The sequence below is a fragment of the Ailuropoda melanoleuca genome, chromosome 13, assembly GCF_002007445.2.
Source record: "Ailuropoda melanoleuca isolate Jingjing chromosome 13, ASM200744v2, whole genome shotgun sequence".
In the NCBI taxonomy this organism is placed as follows: domain Eukaryota; kingdom Metazoa; phylum Chordata; class Mammalia; order Carnivora; family Ursidae; genus Ailuropoda; species Ailuropoda melanoleuca.
Window position 1 is genome coordinate 27,735,016 of NC_048230.1, and position 20,119 is coordinate 27,755,134.

At 42.8% G+C, this 20,119-nt stretch overlaps 1 protein-coding gene across 1 annotated transcript; it reads right to left on the reverse strand.

Annotated features, from left to right (window-relative positions):
- Positions 1-1,689: 1,689 nt before the first annotated feature.
- Positions 1,690-12,331, reverse strand: CCDC43 (coiled-coil domain containing 43). The gene is made up of 5 exons (XM_002919744.4): positions 12,088-12,331; positions 8,227-8,314; positions 6,464-6,599; positions 5,090-5,148; positions 1,690-3,296 (listed from the first exon to the last, which is right to left on the reverse strand). The coding sequence occupies exons 1-5, from the start codon at positions 12,289-12,291 to the stop codon at positions 3,109-3,111; spliced, it is 675 nt and encodes a 224-aa protein (XP_002919790.1). The 5' UTR covers positions 12,292-12,331; the 3' UTR covers positions 1,690-3,108.
- Positions 12,332-20,119: the final 7,788 nt, after the last annotated feature.

A 20,119-nucleotide genomic window follows, 5' to 3' on the forward strand; every position in this document is an offset into this window, starting at 1 on the left:
ACTGATATGTTTTAGAACTACCCAAATGAATTACATTGAGGGTAGTCAAATAAAATAGATCACCCCACCACACTCACTGCATAGAAAGTGGTTAAGTTTGACATAAGACATGTTGGATGTTATGAAAACAAATATTCTACTGAATTTAGTCTCTCAGGAAAAAATAAATTACTTTGTTGAAAATATCGGGTTTCTTTTTTTTACATCTTTGCATTAGTTTCTAACCTTAAATGTCACACAGGTAAGAAAACCAATCAAATTTCACTTATAAGAACTGGCACTGAGTTTTAAATTTCATTAACATATTAAGTAAGAATGTTGGTAGACAAACCAATGCCATTCATATATTCTTGCATTGAACCTGAGCTTCAAAGATGGAGGTTTTTGGGTTTTTAAGATTTTATTTATTTGAGGGAAAGTGAGTGAGAGAGCTTAAGTGGAGAAGTAGAGGGAGAAGCAGACTCCCCACCACGCAGGGAGCCAGGGACCTGGAGATCATGACCTGAACTTTCAAAGGCAGACGCTCAACTGACAGAGCCACCCAGGCGCCCCAAAGATGAAGTTTTTGCTCTGCCTTTATACTAATCCAGGCAAACCAGAATAAATATTCTGGGGAATTTTTAACATGACAGTGGTCAGAAATGAAACAGTAGTCCATTAACAAAAACCAAACACAAAAAATTCTTTGAAATTTGTTCATCACATCACCCTGCAAATAATTCTCGTATTAGTTGTTTATCCCTTTCTATGGTATACTAACAGATGGTTCATGTGTATCGTACTTCTGACTTACAATCCATGAGAACAAAAAAATAACATCACACATAATTTGTAGGGAAACTGATAAAACTGATGCTCCCATTATTTCTAATCCAAAAGAATTTGGTGTACTCAATTTTAATAGACAAAGCGATTTATATAAAAGTGGTTAAAAATTACCTTGAATTATATCAACATCCTTACCACTTGAATAATCTGCTACTATAAAGTTTTAGAGCGTTGGGAATTAATGACTGAAATCCCGATCTTGGCCTAAAATGTCAATCATACTATAGAAGATATGGTTGTTTAAAATTTGCCCTTTGCAATATTGAACATTTTAGACGTAAAGGATTTACGAGCACCTGAATTAAGTGAATAACCTTACTCAAAGCCTAATGAGCTGATCCTTTTTTCCCGTTTAAACATGGTTCAAGTATACACCTAACTGTAACATACATAATAGAGTCCCAGAAGAACTGGCTACTGTTATAACAGACCAAGACAAGTACCCTTCAGGAGTCCATGGATATAACCTGGCTCTGCTTCAGAGACCAAAATCAAGGTGAACATAAACCAAAAATGCAAAATAAGGGTTAATAAAATAGGCTCTCTTATATGCTATCTGTAGCCACAGCCTATTATTGCTACTGACATAGAGGACTAAGGCTCCAAAAACACTTGCAAGGACTTCAAAGCCAATTTATTGACTTCCAATAAAACAAGGTAATCTTTCTGATCTTCTAATACCCAACCTCATAGAAAGGAAAATTGAAGCAGAGAATTTGATTCTAGGAAGAGGTTCTACTAATAGAAGAGCATATTGGGCTAATCAAAATATAAAGCAAAATTCAACACATTCCTAAGTGACTGTTCACCCAATTCATTTCCATGGATAGCTGGAAGGAATCAGAATAAATCAGAAAACAGTGATTTAAATAGTTTATTTTTTTTAAAAGATGGTTACTTTTTTAAAATGCAATGCCACGGTTATAGGAGTGTATAGAGGTGACACATCTTTTCCTTAACCATGCTTTTTACCTTTTGCACGAAGGTAAAAAATTTTTGTTAACCTCTTAGTTAATGGTATAAAACAGGTCGGCAAACTTTTTCTCTGAAGAGCCAGACAGTTAATATTTTAGGTTTCACAGGCCACAAAAGGTCTCTGTCACATACTCCTTCTTTTACAACCCTTTAAAAATGCAAAATCCATTGCTGACTTGCACCATACAAAAACAAACCTGGCCAAATTTCCTTCCCTGCAGTAGTTTGCCAACCTCAGGTATAGAACACCTATTTTCTGTCTTGTCAGGCTTCTTGACAGTCTGCTGCCAGAAGTAGAGAAAGGCCTTGTTTACAATTGAATGTGGCTTGTGACAAAAGTAAAAATGGAGAGTTCCTGCTCACTTTTGACTCTCCCAGGTTTTTCCACTCACTCATTAAATAAACTTGTTGAGCACCCACAATGTACACTCTTAAGTATCTTTTGTGTTAGCAGAGATTTCCAGTGTTTCTTTCTTAGACACATGTTTCCTGCAGTTTCTTTCAACCTGTAATTATCACATCTTTCTACTCATGTTTTAGGGCAGATCAGGATTAAAATCTCTACCAGCACTCAAGAGGTCTCATGATTATAAAAAATTAATCTAGCTAACAATGATATCCTTCCACCCAATACACATCCTTCTTCAAAATCACAGCCTGGATGAGGAAAAAATATGTAACTATCTCTACTTAAAAAGGTACTTCTTTTTCTCCCATAGGTTGAAAACTTAAAAACAAAACTCAAACCTAGAACATCTACCACATCATTTCTTCCATTTTCATAGTTTGTTGCCATGTTAACATAATATCTAGATCCAGGTAGGGCTCTTCATTAGCTTTCTATTTCATCCATAAAACAATACATTAAGAGGTAAATACTACTTTCAAAGTACTTTACACTCCCACATTTCATCTCAGAAAAGGAGTGGTCATGATTCTGCTCCTTCAGGATGAAAACTGTAACTGTCAACTTTCTGAATATTTCTGCTATTTATCCTAGGTGAAGGAAGACTTTTAAAGTGGCCAAAAGGAGCCAGGACTTCAGTATTAAAATATAAAAGTTGCCCCCATTCCAGATCTTTGGTACAGACATCAACTACAATAATCTGATTACCCACACCACAAAGACATGGCACATTTTATAATTAGATGTGTTTGTGATTTTCCTTTTGACCATGTAAACAGAAGGGAAATGCCTTGGGAAGCCACTTTGCAATGTTCTCTCATTTCTCTTAAATACACATGTGCACAATCATTTCTCCCTTTGATCAAGTCCATGAGGAGAAAGAACAGAGTGGACCAAGGTTATCGCTTCCGCTCCCCTCTTTGTGTCCTTTTCTTTTCCTTTTCCTTGCGCTCCTGCTTGGCTAGTTTGTCCCTCTCCCTCTGCAGCTTGTCCTGTTCCTTCTTCCTTTGGGACTCATCCCGAAGCGAGTCTCGCTCCAGTTTTCGGGCATTGAGGACATCTTCCACGTTGGTGTTTCGGAACAGAGCTACAGGCAAGTTAAGGGATTAGCGTACAGGTCACACAGGTCCCAACTACTGCGTCCTTATTCTCTCTCTACATATTCCTAGACTTAAAAAAAAAAAAAAGTCCTTATCGATAATTTATCTTTGGTCTAATGGGCAATCCTGAAACTACCATTACAAAGGTTTAAAACTAATCCTCAGAATGAAAATCTCAGACTTCTCTAAATTTGAATGTTAAAATATTTTAAGAAAATGAAATTTCATTCCAGAATAAATACTTAGATCATGGCAGAATATTGTTGGGAGTATCTAGGCTAGTTTTAGCAAATAGAGTATTAATATAACTGGCAAAAATTTTATGTACTTGACACTATTAAAATGCTTTTTTAGTAAGGTTATAACCTTACTAAACTTTATCAATTTGTTTTTCCTAGACCACTGAAGCTTAAGTGAAAAACGTTCTAATAACCACAAACTCTGAATTTATAAAAGACATGAAATAAGTTTAACCAGTTAGAAAATACCTAGCCAAAAACTTTAGCCCTCATTTCTTAGGACTTTAAAAACACAACCTAGGGGTGCCTGGCTAACTCAGTCAACAGATCATGTGCCTCGATCTCAGGGTCATAGGTTTGAGCCCTATAATGGGTGCAGATATTACTAAAAAAACAACCTGTTAGCACCAGACAAGCTCCTCCCTACTCTTAAAACATAACTTTTTTTGCCTTAGCGCTTTAAAATAAATAAGTCTCGGGGTGCCTGGGTGGCGCAGTTGTTAAGCGTCTGCCTTTGGCTCAGGGCGTGATCCCAGCATTCTGGGATCGATCCCCACATCAGGCTCCTCTGCTGGGAGCCTGCTTCCTCTTCTCCCACTCCCCCTGCTTGTGTTCCCTCTCTCGCTGGCTGTCTCTCTCTCTGTCAAATAAATAAATAAAATCTTTAAAAAAAAAAGTCTCCCTGAAATAACCTCCCCTACGTAAAAGCAGGGGGAGAGACAGAGAGAGAGGGAGAAGCAGACTTCTTGCTGAGCACGGAGCCCGACACAGGGCTCGATCCTAGGACCCTGAGATCATGACCTAAGCTGAAGGCAGCAGACACTGAACTGACTGAGCCCCTAAGAAGGTGGATTTCTAAATGTAGAAGCTTCTCAGGGCACCTGGGTAGCTTAGTTAAGTGTCTGACTCTTGGTTTTGGCTCAGGTCATGATCTCAGGGTCCTGAGATTGAGCCCCTCCTCAGGCTCCGCGCTCAGCGGGAAGTCTGCTTGAGATTCTCTCTCCTCCCCCCTCATCCCTTCCCCCCCCCGCTCATGCTCTTTCTCTCTCAAATAAATAAATAAAATCTTAATAAATAAATAAATGTAGAATATTCTCATAAGTGTCTGTTGGTAGGCACTGTCCTCAGCACTTATTTCCATCTGTCCATATTTTTAGCTCAAAAGTATTCAGTGTTTGTGTTCTCTTTTCGAAATATACAGACTCTGAGGACAAAGTCAAAATTTCAATATTATTTTAACTGCTTCCACTGCTGGGAAACCCAGGGCTATACACAGGGAGTATAGATTCTTATTTTCCCTTGCAAATCCTCCCTTAAGTTAAGAAATCCTTCCTCCCTTCACAGTAGATGTTAACATGTTTTCTTTGGGGAAAGTTCTTGTTAAATTGACTATGGTTGTCCTTGGAATGGGGCTTAAAATGCTGGCCCGACACGAGTTCCTGTTGGTAAAAGGATTCCCCCAGCAATGACACCAAGATGAAAGTTGTTCCTCAAGAGTATTCAATGGAGAAACACTTGGGGATGGACAAAGAGAAGGATACATTTATCAGAACCAATGTTGATTGTGGTGGCACATGAATCATCCTTCTCATCGGCTTCGGTAAGCATCGTTAAGGAAAGTCGGATGGAAAGCAAGGCTAGCCCAGCCCAACCCAACATCAGAAAACATTCAGTGAAGTGCTGGGCAGGGAAAACATGCTGAAGAAAAACACCGTCAGAGGTGTGGTGGCGAACCCAGCACAGTCATCTTCAGAAGTCTCAAGACTGTTCAGAGCTACTGTGAGATCCTTATCTCCCGGAGGCTGAAAAGCAACAGTCTGGTCTGGATGGACTTGCCCATTACCCAGCAGCCCAGGGGATGGCGAGAGGCCTTCTAAAACCGTGCTTCTCAAAGTGTGGTTCCCAGAACTCCCTGGGAACTTACTAGAAAAGCACATTCTTGGGCCCCACCCTGGACCTATTAAATCAGAAACTGGGGAGTGGGGCCCAGCATTCCAGGTTTTAACAAGTTCTCCAGGAGAACTACTGCTTACTATGTTCTTTTGTTGGCCCAAGAAAGGAGATTTTGTCATTGGAACCATAGCTCTGCTGACCCTGGCAAGAAAAAAACATTAGGAGGAACTAGAAGGCAAGTTGGCCCCAAAGAGCCGAAGAATTATTTCCTAAACTTGTGATGAGACAGCTGACATTTCTGGTCTGAGGTCCCTGGATTACGCTCCACATGCTCCATGCAACCAGGCTCTGTAAGCCGAGCATGTCCTCAACAAGTTCAAGTTCACAGGGAACCAAGCCGGTGCCCATCCAGAGCAACTGCCTTTTGCACAGCCCCCAAATTCCAGATTTCTTCTGTGTTGGTTGGGGATCCAGTCTGTCAATGATGTGATCACTGGAATATTAAAAAAAAAAAAAAATCCAAATGAAACTGCTCCAAATTTGGGAATCCTTCACTCACAAAATCCATATTCTAGTCCTGGTTTTGCCACTAGATCTATGCATGTCGCTGATCACACAGGCATCTCTTACTGTCACGGTTTCCTTATCAACTGGGAAAAGAATATCAACATAGATTATATGTAGGCTACTGTACTATACAGAAAGTATTACACAAATATAAAGAATCACAGCTGTATCTCAGCTTCTGACAATACAATATCAATGGTCCATTATTAACGCATTATTTCTTTTACACCGAAGTTTTCAGGAACATGTGGATTAGGTGCTAAAAAATGTTAAGTCTCGCATCAACTCTCCCAATATCACTCCCCACACCCATGAAGGGCCACAGATCAGTGCCATTTTAGAGGGAAAAATTACACTATGGGGGGAGATGGGCCACTTCCCGAAGCTTGCTGCAAGCCAGCCAAGACAGCGGACGCGAGCCTCAGGGGATGGTCCCAAGACTCCGAAAAGGATATTCTTCCTCATCTGTTACATCAGCATACTGGGCCAGGAGGGCGGCTTTTCTCTGCTTCTCCTCTTCAGACACCATCCTGGGCTTCACCACAATCTGTGCCTGCTTCTCAATTAGGGTGGCAATGGCCTGTACCTCATCTGGGAGGGCGAAGGGAAAGGAGGGGGAGGGAAGGGAGGGCAGGGGAGGGACAACAAGGTTGCATGTGAGAGAAAACAAGCTCACCGAACCACTAGTCCACCCAGACAGTGCTTTGCAGGAAAGACAGTGGCATCTGCTGACTCTTTAGGGCCCTGGGCTTCAAAGGAGGTGCCTCGGGGGCCAATGAGAAAGGCAAGGAAAGGCCATGCGAGCTAGGCTTTAGGTCTTGTATCCATCTTCAATCAGAGTAGCCCTGCTTTTACCTGTTTTATAAATTGAAGTTCTGCTGCTTTAAAAAAAAAAAAAAAAAGGTTGATAAGCACTGCATTAGAATCATAGAAAATTCAGCTTCCAGCATGCAACTTTCTCCCCTCTTAACCCAGAAACCGAAGAAGGAATCTAGAATCAACTTATGCTGGTCCCCTTCATCGTGATGATTATGCCAGGTGACATTCATAGATTATTTTAAAATAAAATCAACTATTAAGTTAACCATTCTCAAAGAAAGGAGGCAGTGGTGCCCAGTAGTGGTTTTTATTCCTGGATCCACATTAGAATCATCTGCGGGAGCTTTAAAAAAAAAATAAAAAACAACAACAACAAAAAAAAAAAACGGGCGCCTGGGTGGCTCAGTGGGTGAAGCCTCTGCCTTTGGCTCGGGTCATGATTCCAGCGTCCTGGAATCAGGCCCCACCTCGGGCTCCCTGCTCAGCGGGGAGTCTGCTTCTCCCTCTCCCCCACCCCCTGCTCCTGTGCTCTCTCTCTAATAAATAAATAAAATCTTTAAAAAACAAACAATACATGGGCCCCACCCCCAAAGATGTTTCTATAACTCGTCCATGGTATGGCCCCCGGCACTGGCACCTTTTAAACCATATCAAGTGGTTCCGATGGACAGCCAACACTGAGAACCAAAGTGTAGACAGTTTAGAATGACTTCAAGTCTGGCTTTTACAATTTGAATTTTCTGCAGTCAATGCCATTCTTCTAATGGCTGTATTAATCCACTTCTCTCTTTTTTTTTTTTTTTAAAGATTTTATTTATTTATTTGACAGAGAGAGACAGTCAGTGAGAGAGGGAACACAAGCAGGGGGAGTGGGAGAGGAAGAAGCAGGCTCATAGCGAGAGAGCCTGATGCGGGGCTCGATCCCATAACACCAGGATCACGCCCTGAGCCAAAGGCAGACGCCCAACCACTGTGCCACCCAGGCGCCCCAATCCACTTCTCTTTCATTTTAAGGGGTGACAAATTTAGCTGAATAAAGCAAAACATCAATCACAATTGTTATGAAATGGGAACACGGAAAAGGGAGGGGGGAAAACAGCATTGGCCCCAATCCCTGCCATGAAAATCTACAGGGGGCAGTGGCAAGAGGATGGAAAGGAAGAAAGCAAAAGCCAGAGTGAAGGGAACTATGGTCTGATGAGGTGGAAAAGTGGAGAAGAGGAAAAGGAAACCAACACTCAGTTAAAAAGTTCACGGAAGCTGCTGGGTGTTTACCAGTTTAAATGATCTTAGGCAAAACGAATAGAAAACAGAGAAAACTCAAAATTCTCTAACAGCGATACAGGAAAGGATGTTGGAAAAGGCACTGGAGGTTAGACAGACAAACTCCCAACTCTACCTTCTTTTTTCACTTTGGTGACAACATTCTGACTTTCTGACCATCGTTCCACAATCTCCTTGCAGACGTTAAGAAGAGAATCTTCTTCCTAGTTGGAAAAGTAGACCAATTACTCTCCTGAGAGCCCTCAGCCAGGCACAGGGCACAGCTCTCCCTCTGGTAATGAGGAGTCACGGGGAGGGTGTGGGAGCCACAGAATACAGAGTAGGGTTTTCTTCCTAGGCTCAGAAGTAATCCTGTGTGTGAGTCTCAGAATCTGCACCTGCTAAGTCAGAGCACCGACTCTGTCCTGCCAAGCACCAGGCGAAAGGATTCACAGTAACTCAGGACAGTCTTCCTCATGCTTTTGGAGCAAAAACCTATTGCCTGAGTTAAAACTCTCCTCTGTGGGGGCGCCTGGGTGGCTCAGTCGTTAAGCATCTGCCTTCGGCTCAGGTCATGATCCCGGCGTTCTGGGATCGAGCCCCACATGGGGCTCCCTGCTCAGTGGAAAGCCTGCTTCTCCCTCTCTCACTCCCCCTGCTTGGGTTCCCTCTCTCGCTGCCTCTCTGTCAAACAAATAAATAAAACCTTTAAAAAACAAAAACAAAAAAAAACTCTCCTCTGTGACATCTTCCTTGGCTGATATACTCAACTCAGTACACTCTCCAAGGTTATCAACTTTCATGCTGGAACATATCCATGACCTGGCTGACCCCACTGCTTTAGGTAATAAATGAGTAGATGATCTCCTATCCGCCCATCCCTCTGTCCATTTTACACAAGTATACATATTCTGCACGCTGGCCAATCTTCCTCCTTAGGACGGTATAACAAAAGGATGCTGGCTTCAGTGTCAGACATACTTAAAGTCAAACCCAGACCTATGAATGAGTTTCTTAACTTTCTAAGCTTCACATCTTGTCAGGATTTTAGAGAGGATGAATGAGAATGGGTATAAAACCCCTACCCTGCTGGTGAAGAAAAGGCATTTCAACAAATACGGGTATTTCCCTCCAGCTTCATCACGGCTGCCTTACCATCTTCGTGTTCTACCCCTCAAAATGAGCTGTTGGCTCATGTGCCAGGCACTGTTCTCAATACTTTACATAAGAACTCTTAATTCTTAAAACCATCCCAGGATGTAAGCACTACTGCTACTTTCAATTTATAGATGAGGAAACCAAGGTAAAGAGGTTAAGTAACTTGCCTAAGGTCATCCAAGTAAAAAAAACAAAACAAAACAAAAACCCACAAATGGATTAAACAGGATTTGAACCCAAGCAGTCTACCTCCAAGCCCATGTTCTCAACCATTATATGATACCATCTCTCAAAGAAAGCGAGGAGAGGCAGAACACAGACTTTTTAAAGGTTTTATTTTATTTTATTTTTTTAAGTAATCTCTATACCCAATGTGGGACAACCCTGAGATCAAGAGTCGCAGGCTCTACCGAATGAGCCAGCCAGGTGAACCCCTATTTTGTACCCAAGAAAGGATTCCATCCTCTACCCTGCATCCTTTAAGCACACATGTCAAACATACAGAACTTCTTTAGCCCAGAGTTTCTGTAGTTCATGGACTCCCCCTAGCAAGAAAAGCAAAAGAAGAAGAAAGGGAAGGAAAAGGAGTAGAAAAGCAAAAGAGAAAGGGTGCTCTTGGAGGACAAGGTGGTTTACTCTCCCAGGCTTCACCCAGACCAAAGGAGTTCATTCATCCATTTGTTCATTTATTCATCCAGCTGGTGCTTGCCATGTTGAAGGCACTAAGATGAGTGATAAGAGATGAATGAGAAACAGCCCCGGGTCTCATGACACAATTTAGAAGGCTAGTATATAAACAGCTGCCATAAAATGTAATACCCCAATTAACATAATAATCCTACTTAAAATTAAAACTCCCTCATCCATTCCACTCCTGATCTTCTTATAATGTTTCTTTTTTCCTAGCACTTATCATTTTCTGACATATTATATAATTTACTGATTAAGTTTTTCCCTGGGAGAATGTCACCCCATCAGGGCAGGGATTTCTGTTTTGTTCCCTGAGGTACCCCAAGCACTTAGGGCAGTGCTTGGCAGAGAGTAACCCATCAATACAAACTTGATGAATCAATCAATCAATCAATATGAATGCTACTGGAAGGAATAAAAAAAAAGATAATAAAAAGCTTTTATTAACTGTTGTTTGCTCCTGACAAAATACAAAATCTTAACTCAAACTGTTGCTGACAAACTTCTTAATTCCTAATATTGAATCTTAGCCCAGTCTGGTGATTGATCTGGCTATGTCTTTTGTTCTTCCTGGAGAAGGATTTGGTACAACGGTCAGTGGCTTTTATATAGAGCCTGACCAACAGAGAGTAAGCAGCAGTATGAATTATGCATTTGATATATACCATATTCATTGGCCTTGCTGCTCTGTAAAGTTGTTTCTCAGTTGTTTCATGAACTCTGCTTCATCATATAATTCCTGGCCAATTCTTCTCAAAGTAATTTCCTATACAGAAGGGGTTGGGAAAACCAAGAGAAAATTGAGCATAGTGTGTGAATCGAGCAGAGAGAGGGAGAGGCCACCCTTAAAAATGAGTCCGTCTTCTGTAGTTTATGTAAACAAGAAGCAGATACAAAGAACCAAATCTGGTTCTAGATAACTGTTCTCTCTTCTACCAAGAGACTTAATAGTCTAAGGCAAATTCATGCCTGCCCTTTATCAGCAGACATGCAGTTCTAAATAATGACACCATGAAAAGAACAAGTCAAGGAGCTAGTACCAATGGGTACCCAGGTTATTTCAACTTCCTTTTCATGGAGTCTTTAGAAACTTCCAAGCTGGAAATAAAAACTAACTTAAATTGCTTGCCTCACACTCCCCCCAACCACCACCAACCTGCAATGTCAGGATGCAGGAAAAGAATTTACTCCATAGTGTTCTATCTCCACAGAACTTATGAGCTGTATCACAAGCTGTGTTAAAGATTCCCATTTATAGGTCAATCTCACCAGAGCAGGCTTTGGGACTAAAAGGGGGACCTTGCCAGGAGAACCTGGGACAGCTGCACTAGTATTATATTTCACCCATCTGCCCAATCATTGAACTGTGTTTCCACCAAGGGTAAGCAGAGATGAAGGCAGCAAAATGGTCAGGCTGGAAAAGTGGACAACCTGGTGATTTACTACCTAAACACAGATTAAAATACACATTTCTGAATTCTTGAATCTGCTTCTCCAAAGCTGGGTATCAAGTTTATCTCTCCTCTCTAAAACTCTGACCTTATTTGCCACCTCCTCCAGCAAACACCGATGATTACTGCATTTCTAAATACTATAAAAGATCAAGCACAATATTTGCTTCAGTTCGGCCTAGGCCTAGACCTATACCTAGATTTTTACTGCCAGCTTACTTTTTTTGGACCCTTACCTCCAAAATAGGAACCAAGAGGGTACTTCCTACAGGCTTTTGTCATGGGACAGCCCTGGGCACTGCCTCTTAAAGAGCACAGACATCTCAGAGCACTTTATTGCCCTCTCTGAATACTGTCAACGGATGGGAATGAAGTTGGTCGTTAGGCGTTTATGATAAAACTCTCATTTAGACATTTCAGAGCCTTCGGAAGAATACTCACCCAGCTCACCCACAAGCAACCGAGAGGGCCGTGTCCCCAGGAATAAAGGAAAGCCATTCTTCTCTATGCACCTGCAACCTTCTGACTTCCCCAAACCCTGCTTGGTGAGCAATCCCCTTCCCCCGCGGCCAAGAGCTCAGAATATTCCTCTTCCAGGTGAGACCACTAATTGTCTGGGACACCAGGTATGGAAAAAGGGGAACGAAGTACTGACAAGGGCCGCCAGGAAGCTAAAGAAACGTGTCCGGGCTTCTCACCAAGAAAGCGGAAAGGATACCCTGCAGAGCGTCCAGCTTCTCTTCTTCCTCCTCTTCCTGCAGGACACCCAGGATGTAGGCGCCATAAACGGCTCGGTCCACTCCCAGCGCCTCCAACCGTCCATCCAGCCACGACCCAAAGCCGCTGCCCCCGCCATCGTCTTCTCCGGGGGCTGCCGCAGCCACTTCGCTGGGCGCCGCCATCTTGGGGTCAGGGTCCTGCCAGCCTCCAGGGCGCCTACCGCAGTGCCTGACGGGCCGCGCCGCGGGTCCACTGCGCATGCTCCGAAGGAGCTCCCACAGCCCGATGCGTGGGGCGCCCAGCCAATGGACCAGCAGTGGTCCGCCTGGGCATTTTGCACCTTCTAAATAGAGCGCCTGTTGGTGTACGCACTGTTACGTCGTCTCTCAGGAACGCTGGCAGGTGAGTATTCTTAACAGACTCTTTTTTACAGTTGGTTCTGAGAGGTTCGGTAACTTGGCCAAAGTCACGCCGTTACTAACTAAACAGGACTGGAACTCAAGCTCGATTCCAGCGCTTCGGCCCGCCTCGCCGAACTGCCTTTCCCCGCGCCCTCGTGGGATGGCTACTAAGTCGCCCACTCCCACCCAGCTTTCGAGAGGAAACCAGCTGACAGTCCGGAATACCCACCGTCTCTATCAACTAGCACCACCTTCGCCTAGCCAAGCTCCGCCGGTATCAGAACTCCTGCTCCAGAGAACCTTCCCTGGTTCCCTGCAGTCTGTGTGAAGACCACTGCACTGTGCTGCGGTTGCTTCTCTGCATTAATTAGCATGTAGTACCGGACGCAGTAGGTGCTCAATAAAGGATCAGGCGACCTCAAGTCCTTTTGCACTCATTCATTCAACACTTCAACGCGTATCTCTGAGGAGCCTTCTTTCCTCTGCCAGGCACTATGCTAAGAGCTTCTGATGTGTTACTGCTTGTAATCCCCTGGACAACCCTGTGCAGAGATATTTTTACTGTCCCTATATTAAGGGGAAGGAAACCGAGGCACAGAGTCCCACAGCTACAGGAAGCCTGATCAGAGGCAAGGAGCTCGTGCACAGCTTCCAGAGTCTCAGCGGACTCTGCGAAACTCCTGGCTCCGGACCGCAGAAGCTAAGTTGCCTTTTCCTGAACTGCAGACAGGCTGGTAGGTCACTGACCCGACTCCTTCATTCACTAAATATTTGAGTACCGACAGCATGGCTTAGCTCCTAGGCACTGAAAATACAAAGATAAAACTGTCACAGGGGCGCCTGGGTGGCTCAGTCGTTAAGCGTCTGCTTTACGCTCAGGGCGTGATCCTGGCGTTCTGGGATCGAGCCCCACATCAGGCTCCTCCGCTGGAAGCCTGCTTCTTCCTCTCCCACTCCCCCTGCTTGTGTTCTCTCTCGCTGGCTGGCTGTCTCTGTCAAATAAATAAATAAAATCTTTAAAAAAAAAAACAAAAACCTGTCACAAAATCTTTGCCCTCAAAGGGACTTCAGTCTGGTGGGAACAGGCAATGTTTAATGACAATATAGTGAGGTAAATGTTTTAATGGAGCTTTGTCTAATGGAGCTTGTCAGTTGACAGACTTGGGAGCCATTATGCCTCAAGGGTCATATTTTGAGGTCAGCGCAGAGCCCCCCTCCCACCAGAAAAGTACCGTGAAATTTTGTTAGCTTTTCTTTTCTTTTTTATTTTGAAATAATTAGGGACTCATGGGAAGTTGCAAAAATAGTACCTAGAAACCTGTGCACCTTCACCCAGTTTCCCCCAGTGGTGACATCTAGGTAACTATAGTACGATATCAAAATTAGGAAATTGATATTGGTACTATGCACAGAAGATTTCTGAAGGCATTAGGAGCTTCTCACAAAACTGAGTGAAGGCTCTTCAGACCCTGCATTTAAAAAAATAAAATACCTCGGGGTGCCTGGGTGGCACAGTGGGTTGGGTGTGGACTCTTGATTTCAGCTTGACCTCAGGGTGAAGATCCAGCCCTGCATCAGGCTCTGCACTGGGCACACGGTCTGCTTGAGTTTCTCTCTTCCTCTCCTTCTGCCCCTCCTGCATGTTCTCTCTCTCTCTCTCTCTCTCTCTCTCTCTCTCTCTCTCTCAAATAAATCTTTTTTTTAAAAGTCCTGATTAGGTATTTTATTACAAAAGTAATTGCTTGTGGTTAAAAAAAAAATCATACAGGGGCGCCTGGGTGGCACAGCGGTTAAGCGTCTGCCTTCGGCTCAGGGCGTGATCCCGGCGTTGTGGGATCGGGCCCCCACATCAGGCTCCTCTGCTATGAGCCTGCTTCTTCCTCTCCCACTCCCCCTGCTTGTGTTCCCTCTCTCACTGGCTGTCTCTATCTCTGTTGAATAAATGAATAAAATCTTTAAAAAAAAAAAAATCATACAACTGGAAAAGTGACAGAAAGCTTACAGAAAAAAATCAAAATTATTTTTAAAACTATAAAAAAGATGCCCACACATAATTTTTTTAAATATGCAAATTAAACTTGGAGATAAGATACCATGTTTACTTCTCAGATCAAAAAGTCTGATTAGGGGGGCGCCTGGGTGGCTCAGTCGTTAAGCGTCTGCCTTCGGCTCAGGGCGTGATCCCAGCGGTCTGGGATCGAGCCCCACATCGGGCTCCCTGCTCTGCTGGGAGCCTGCTTCTTCTTCTCCCACACCCCTGCTTGTGTTCCCTCTCTCGCTGGCTGTCTCGCTCTCTGTTAAATAAATAAAATCTTTAAAAAAAAAAAAAAAAGTCTGATTAGGGACGCCTGGGTGGCTCAGTAGTTAAGCATCTGCCTTCAGCCCAGGGAGTGATCCCAGGGCACTGGGATTGAGCCCCACAACGGCTCCCTGCTCCGCTGGAAGCCTGCTTCTTCCTCTCCCACTCCCCCCGCTTGTGTTCCCTCTCTCGCTGGCTGTATCTCTCTCTGTCAAATAAATCTTTAAAAAAAAAAAGTCTGATTATATGCTGTGTTAGTCTATGATTGGGTAGCAGGCGCTGGAAAATGTGGGAGCAGGATATGGATCAGTACAATCTCATTGGAGGGTAATTTGAAAAGACCCAGCATTTCTACTTCTGGGAATTTATTATAATATATACATGTGTGCAGAGTGCCCTATTTATAAGGATATTCATTACAGTGATGCTTATTGTAGTGAAAGGACAGAATACACTCCATTCTGTCAATGGGAGACTGGGCTCAAAAAAGCCACAAAAAGAACTACTGGACAGCTGTAAAACTGAAGGAAGCTCTTGATGTTCTGACAGGTAACAAAACTCAAGATACATTGTTAAAGAAAAAAGTGAGGCTCAGAACAGTATGTGATGTTTGCTACCAATTGTGTTTGAAAAGAAGGTGGGATGGGGGAATACATATACATATGTGTCCTTACAGGTGCATAAAATATCTCTGGAAAGATACACAAGAGGTAGGAGGATGGCTGTCACTGAGGAGGAGAACTCAGTGGGGAGTCTGTTTCTCCCTCTGCCCCACCTCCACTCGTGCTCTCTCTCTCTCTCTCTCTCTCTCTCAAATAAATAAATAAATCTTTTAAAAAAATAAAATTAAGGGGCTCCTGGGTGGCACAGCGGTTAGGCATCTGCCTTCGGCTCAGGGCGTGATCCCGGCGTTATGGGATCGAGCCCCACATCAGGCTCCTCTGCTATGAGCCTGCCTCTTCCTCTCCCACTCCCCCTGCTTGTGTTCCCTCTCTCGCGGGCTGTCTCTATCTCTGTTGAATAAATAAATAAAATCTTTAAAAAAAATAAAAATAAAAAAATAAAATTAAGAGCTATTTGTTTATTTACCTTGCATCTTTTTTTTTTCTTTTCAGAAATAAAGCCTATTTTCTCCAATCTCATTTTCTTCCCTTCCTCCACAGAGGTAACTGCTGTTCTTGAATTTGATGTTTATCCTCCTCTGGAATGTTTGAAACATAGTATATATTATAGTATCTATATGTATTTATCCATACATATATATGTATCTGTAAACAATATGTCACATTGTTTTTGCATGTTGGACTTTTCATCCTGCAGTGTGCTTTTTTTCACATAAAATTGTTTAAAATATTTATCCATGTTGATACGTGTAGCTCTTATCTATTCATTTAAACCACTCTATAGTGTGCCACTGCTTGAATATATCCCAGTTGATCCACTCCTTTGTTGGTGGGCATTTTGATTATTTTCCAGTTTCCCAAATAGTGCTTTGATTCACACTCTTATACATGTCTCTTTATATGCTTGTGGGAAAGTTTCTCTAGGCCAGTAAGCATCAAACATATATTTTTTTAAAGATTTATTTATTTATTTGAGAGAGAGCACGAGCAGTGGGGAGGGGCAGAGGGAGAGGGAGAAAGAGAATCTCAAGCAGACTCCCCACTGAGTGCAGAGCCTGATGCAGGGCTCCATTTCATGACCCTGAGATAATGACCTGGTCTGAAACCAAAAATCCAGCGCTTAACTGACTACCCCATCCGGGCACCCAGCATCAAGCATATTTTTGCCACATATTCTCAGCAGGAAAAATATTTTCACTATGCATGTCTAATGTAGGAATCTGTATTTATGAATCACTATAACAAATTAGTATGTCTATCATAAGACATACAAAAAGATAACTATAAAAGGGGGGATTAAAAAGTGACATAAATAATGCTGGTTAGCATTTTTAAGTAATAAAGTAATTTTTAATTAAAAAAAAAAAAAGAAGTGAAGAGGGGCGCCTGGGTGGCTCAGTCAGTTAAGCAGCTCACTTTTGATTTTGGCTCAGGTCATGATCTCAGGGTCCTGGGATCAAGCCCCACGTTGGGCTCTGTGCTCAGCTAGGAGTCTGCTTGTCCCTCTCCCTCTGCTCCTTCCCCCCCGCTTATGCTTGCACGCTCTCTATCTCTAAAATAAATAAAATCTTTAAAAAAAAAAAACTGTAAAATTCAGCTCAAGGAACTAGAGGGAAATATATGACCTTAAATGAACATTCCTGCTCTACAAACTTAGCCAGCCAGGTGCCCCTTTCCTTGTATTTCTGCCTTAAATGTTTTTTTTTTCTGCCTTAACTATTTTGAGGTTATGTTGCTAGATTCTTATAAATACTAGGTTACTTAGTTCCTGGTGAATTGTTTATCATCAAGGAGTGACATCTAGGGGCGCCTGGGTGGCACAGCAGTTAAGCATCTGCCTTCGGCTCAGGGCGTGATCCCGGCGTTATGGGCTCGAGCCCCACATCAGGCTCCTCTGCTATGAGCCTGCTTCTTCCTCTCCCACTCCCCCTGCTTGTGTTCCCTCTCTCGCTGGCTGTCTCTATCTCTGTCAAATAAATAAATAAAATCTTTAAAAAAAAAAAAAAGGAGTGACATCTATATCCCTAATAATTCTTTACCTCTTAAAATCAATGTTGTCAGATTTTAATATTGCCGTATTGGTTTCCTTTGACTATGTTACCCTACGCTGAAAGGCAGCAGTGTTGAGAGCATGACCTCTGAAGTCAGACCGTCTGGGTTCACATCCCAGCACTAAGTTATAACCTCCGTGTCCCCATGTACAAAATGGGCATAGTTAACTACCCACCTTACAGGGGTTTTATGAGGATTAAAGTAATTACTATTTTTAAAGCACTTTGAGGGGCACCTGGGTGGCTCCTTTGGTTAAGCGTCTGCCTTCAGCTCAGGTCATGATCCTGGAGTCCCAGGATCAGAATCGAGCCCCATGTTGGGCTCCCTACTCAACAGGGAGTCTGCTCCTTCCTCTGCCTCCACTCCTCCTCGCTTGTGTTCTCGCACTCGCTCGCTCTCATTTTGAATATCATAGTAAGCACTACGTAGGTATTTATAAAATAAAGTAATTAAATGTATATATCTGCATCCTTTCTCTGTGTCATGATTTTTTAAGTATTTCTCTGGTAAACACTGTGTAGCTGGTAGATACTGCGGTGCTGCGGTAGGTATTACGTAAGTCCTAGCGCATATGTGTGAGTATATCTGTAGAGTAACTCCAGGAAGTGAGATTGCTGGGTGGAAAGATACGTACATTCATCATTTTGCGAGATAGTGCCAAATTGCCTTCCATCGGGGTTGTACCCACCTCCTGTGTAAGGCAGTTTGGCACTGTCTCGCAAAATTGATCTTTGCCAGTCTGTTAAATAAAAAACGGCGTTTCAGAGTACATTTAATTTGCATTTCTCTTATTTTAAGTGAGGTAGAGCATATTTGAATGCTATTTGTATTTTTTTCTCCATGAATATTCTCTTACCCATTTTCAATTGGGTTGTTCTTTTCTGTATCTATTTATACAAGTTTTTTTTTGTTTTTTGGTTTTTTTTAGATATTAGGAAATCAGCCCTTGTTCTATGATATGAGCTGATTTTTTTTTTTTTTAATTTTAAACACTTCCCCTCAGGAATGGAGAAAAATGATGAGAAAGAAAATTTTGAATTACTGTCTCTAAACATTTTCTGCCAAGTAGGAAAAGCTACCTTTTTCTGGTCACTCACTGACTTTGTGCTAAACACATTTAATACTGAAAACCTCACTTTCTGGTAGATAATGTTATCTTCATTTTACAAATGAAAAAACTGCAGATCAGAGAGTTTCGGTCATTTGTTCATTTAACGAATATTTAGTAAGGACCCGCTGGGATCTTTACTTTGGGGATACAGCAGTAAGTGAAACAGAAAAGGTCCTTTTTCTTATGGGTTTGCATTCTAGCTGGGGAAATACAGACAACAAACCAGTACACAAATAAGATACTTTCTGATAGTGATAAGTGCTGTGAAGAAAATAAGAAATGGGGGAGCTGCTGTTAGGATGGTGGTCTCCAAAGTCCTATCTGAAAATATGAGATCTGATCTGATGCCTAAAAGGAAAGAGAAGAACTGGGAGATGGAACTGTTGGTATAAAAGCCCTAAGGCAGCAATGAGTTGGGCTCATTCAAGACACAGGGAAATTTGGTCAGAGGAGCTAACAGGGAAAGCCACCGGGTGGTTTTGAAAGGGAGGGTAATTTGATCCATAATGGGGGGCCCCAAACAGCTTTTTTGTTGATGGGTATATCAGTTATCTGTTGCTGTCTCACCCGAAAATGTGATGACTCACCACCCATCACTGATTTTCACTGGGTTTCTGTGGGCCTGGAATTTGGGAGCAGCCTGCTTGGGCTTTTCTGTCTCGGGGTCTCTTGTGAGGTTGCAGTCTTCGGAAAGCTTGTCTAGGGCTGAACTATCTCCTTGCAAGATGGCTCCATCACATTAGCGGTTAAGTTGGTGCTGGCTGTTAGCAGGAAGACTTCATTCCTCCCTGTCTCCATAAGAGCCTCTCCACAGGCATCCTTGAGAGTTCTCATATCATGATGCTGGCTTCCCCCATAGCAGGCGACCCACGAAACAGCAATACAGATGTTGACATGTTTTATGACCCAGCCTCAGAAGTGGCACAGTGTTCTTTCCTCAATATTCTTTTTTTTTTTAAGATTTTATTTATTTATTTGCCAGAGAGAGAGAGAGCACAAGCAGGGGGAGCATCAGGCAGAGTGAGAGGGAGAAGCAGGCTCCCCACTGAGCAAGGAGCCCGATGTGGAACTTGATCCCAGGACCCCGGGATCATGACCTGAGCCAAAGGCAGATGCTTAACCAACTGAGCCACCCAGGTGTCCCTCTTTCCTCAATATTCTATTGGCACATAGTCCTATTTGATGTGGTCATGACTGCCAGGAGATTACGTCCTTGCAGGCCATCTTGGGAGACTGGCTACCACAATGTTTTAGAGGCCGCTTTTAGGCAACAGGCTTGAATAGTGGAAAACTGAGTAAGGTAGAAGGGCCCACAGTGACCCCATGAACCATGGACAACCCCAAATGGATTTGTTGCATAAGCAAGAAGTAAACTTCTGTTATTTTAAGCTACTGAGATTTGGGTATCATTTGTTACTACATCACAATCCAGACCAAGGTTCCCAAAATATAGCTCAGCTCTTTCAAAAGGTTCTATGAAGTCAAAACTATTTTTACAATAACACAGACATTATTTTCCATTTT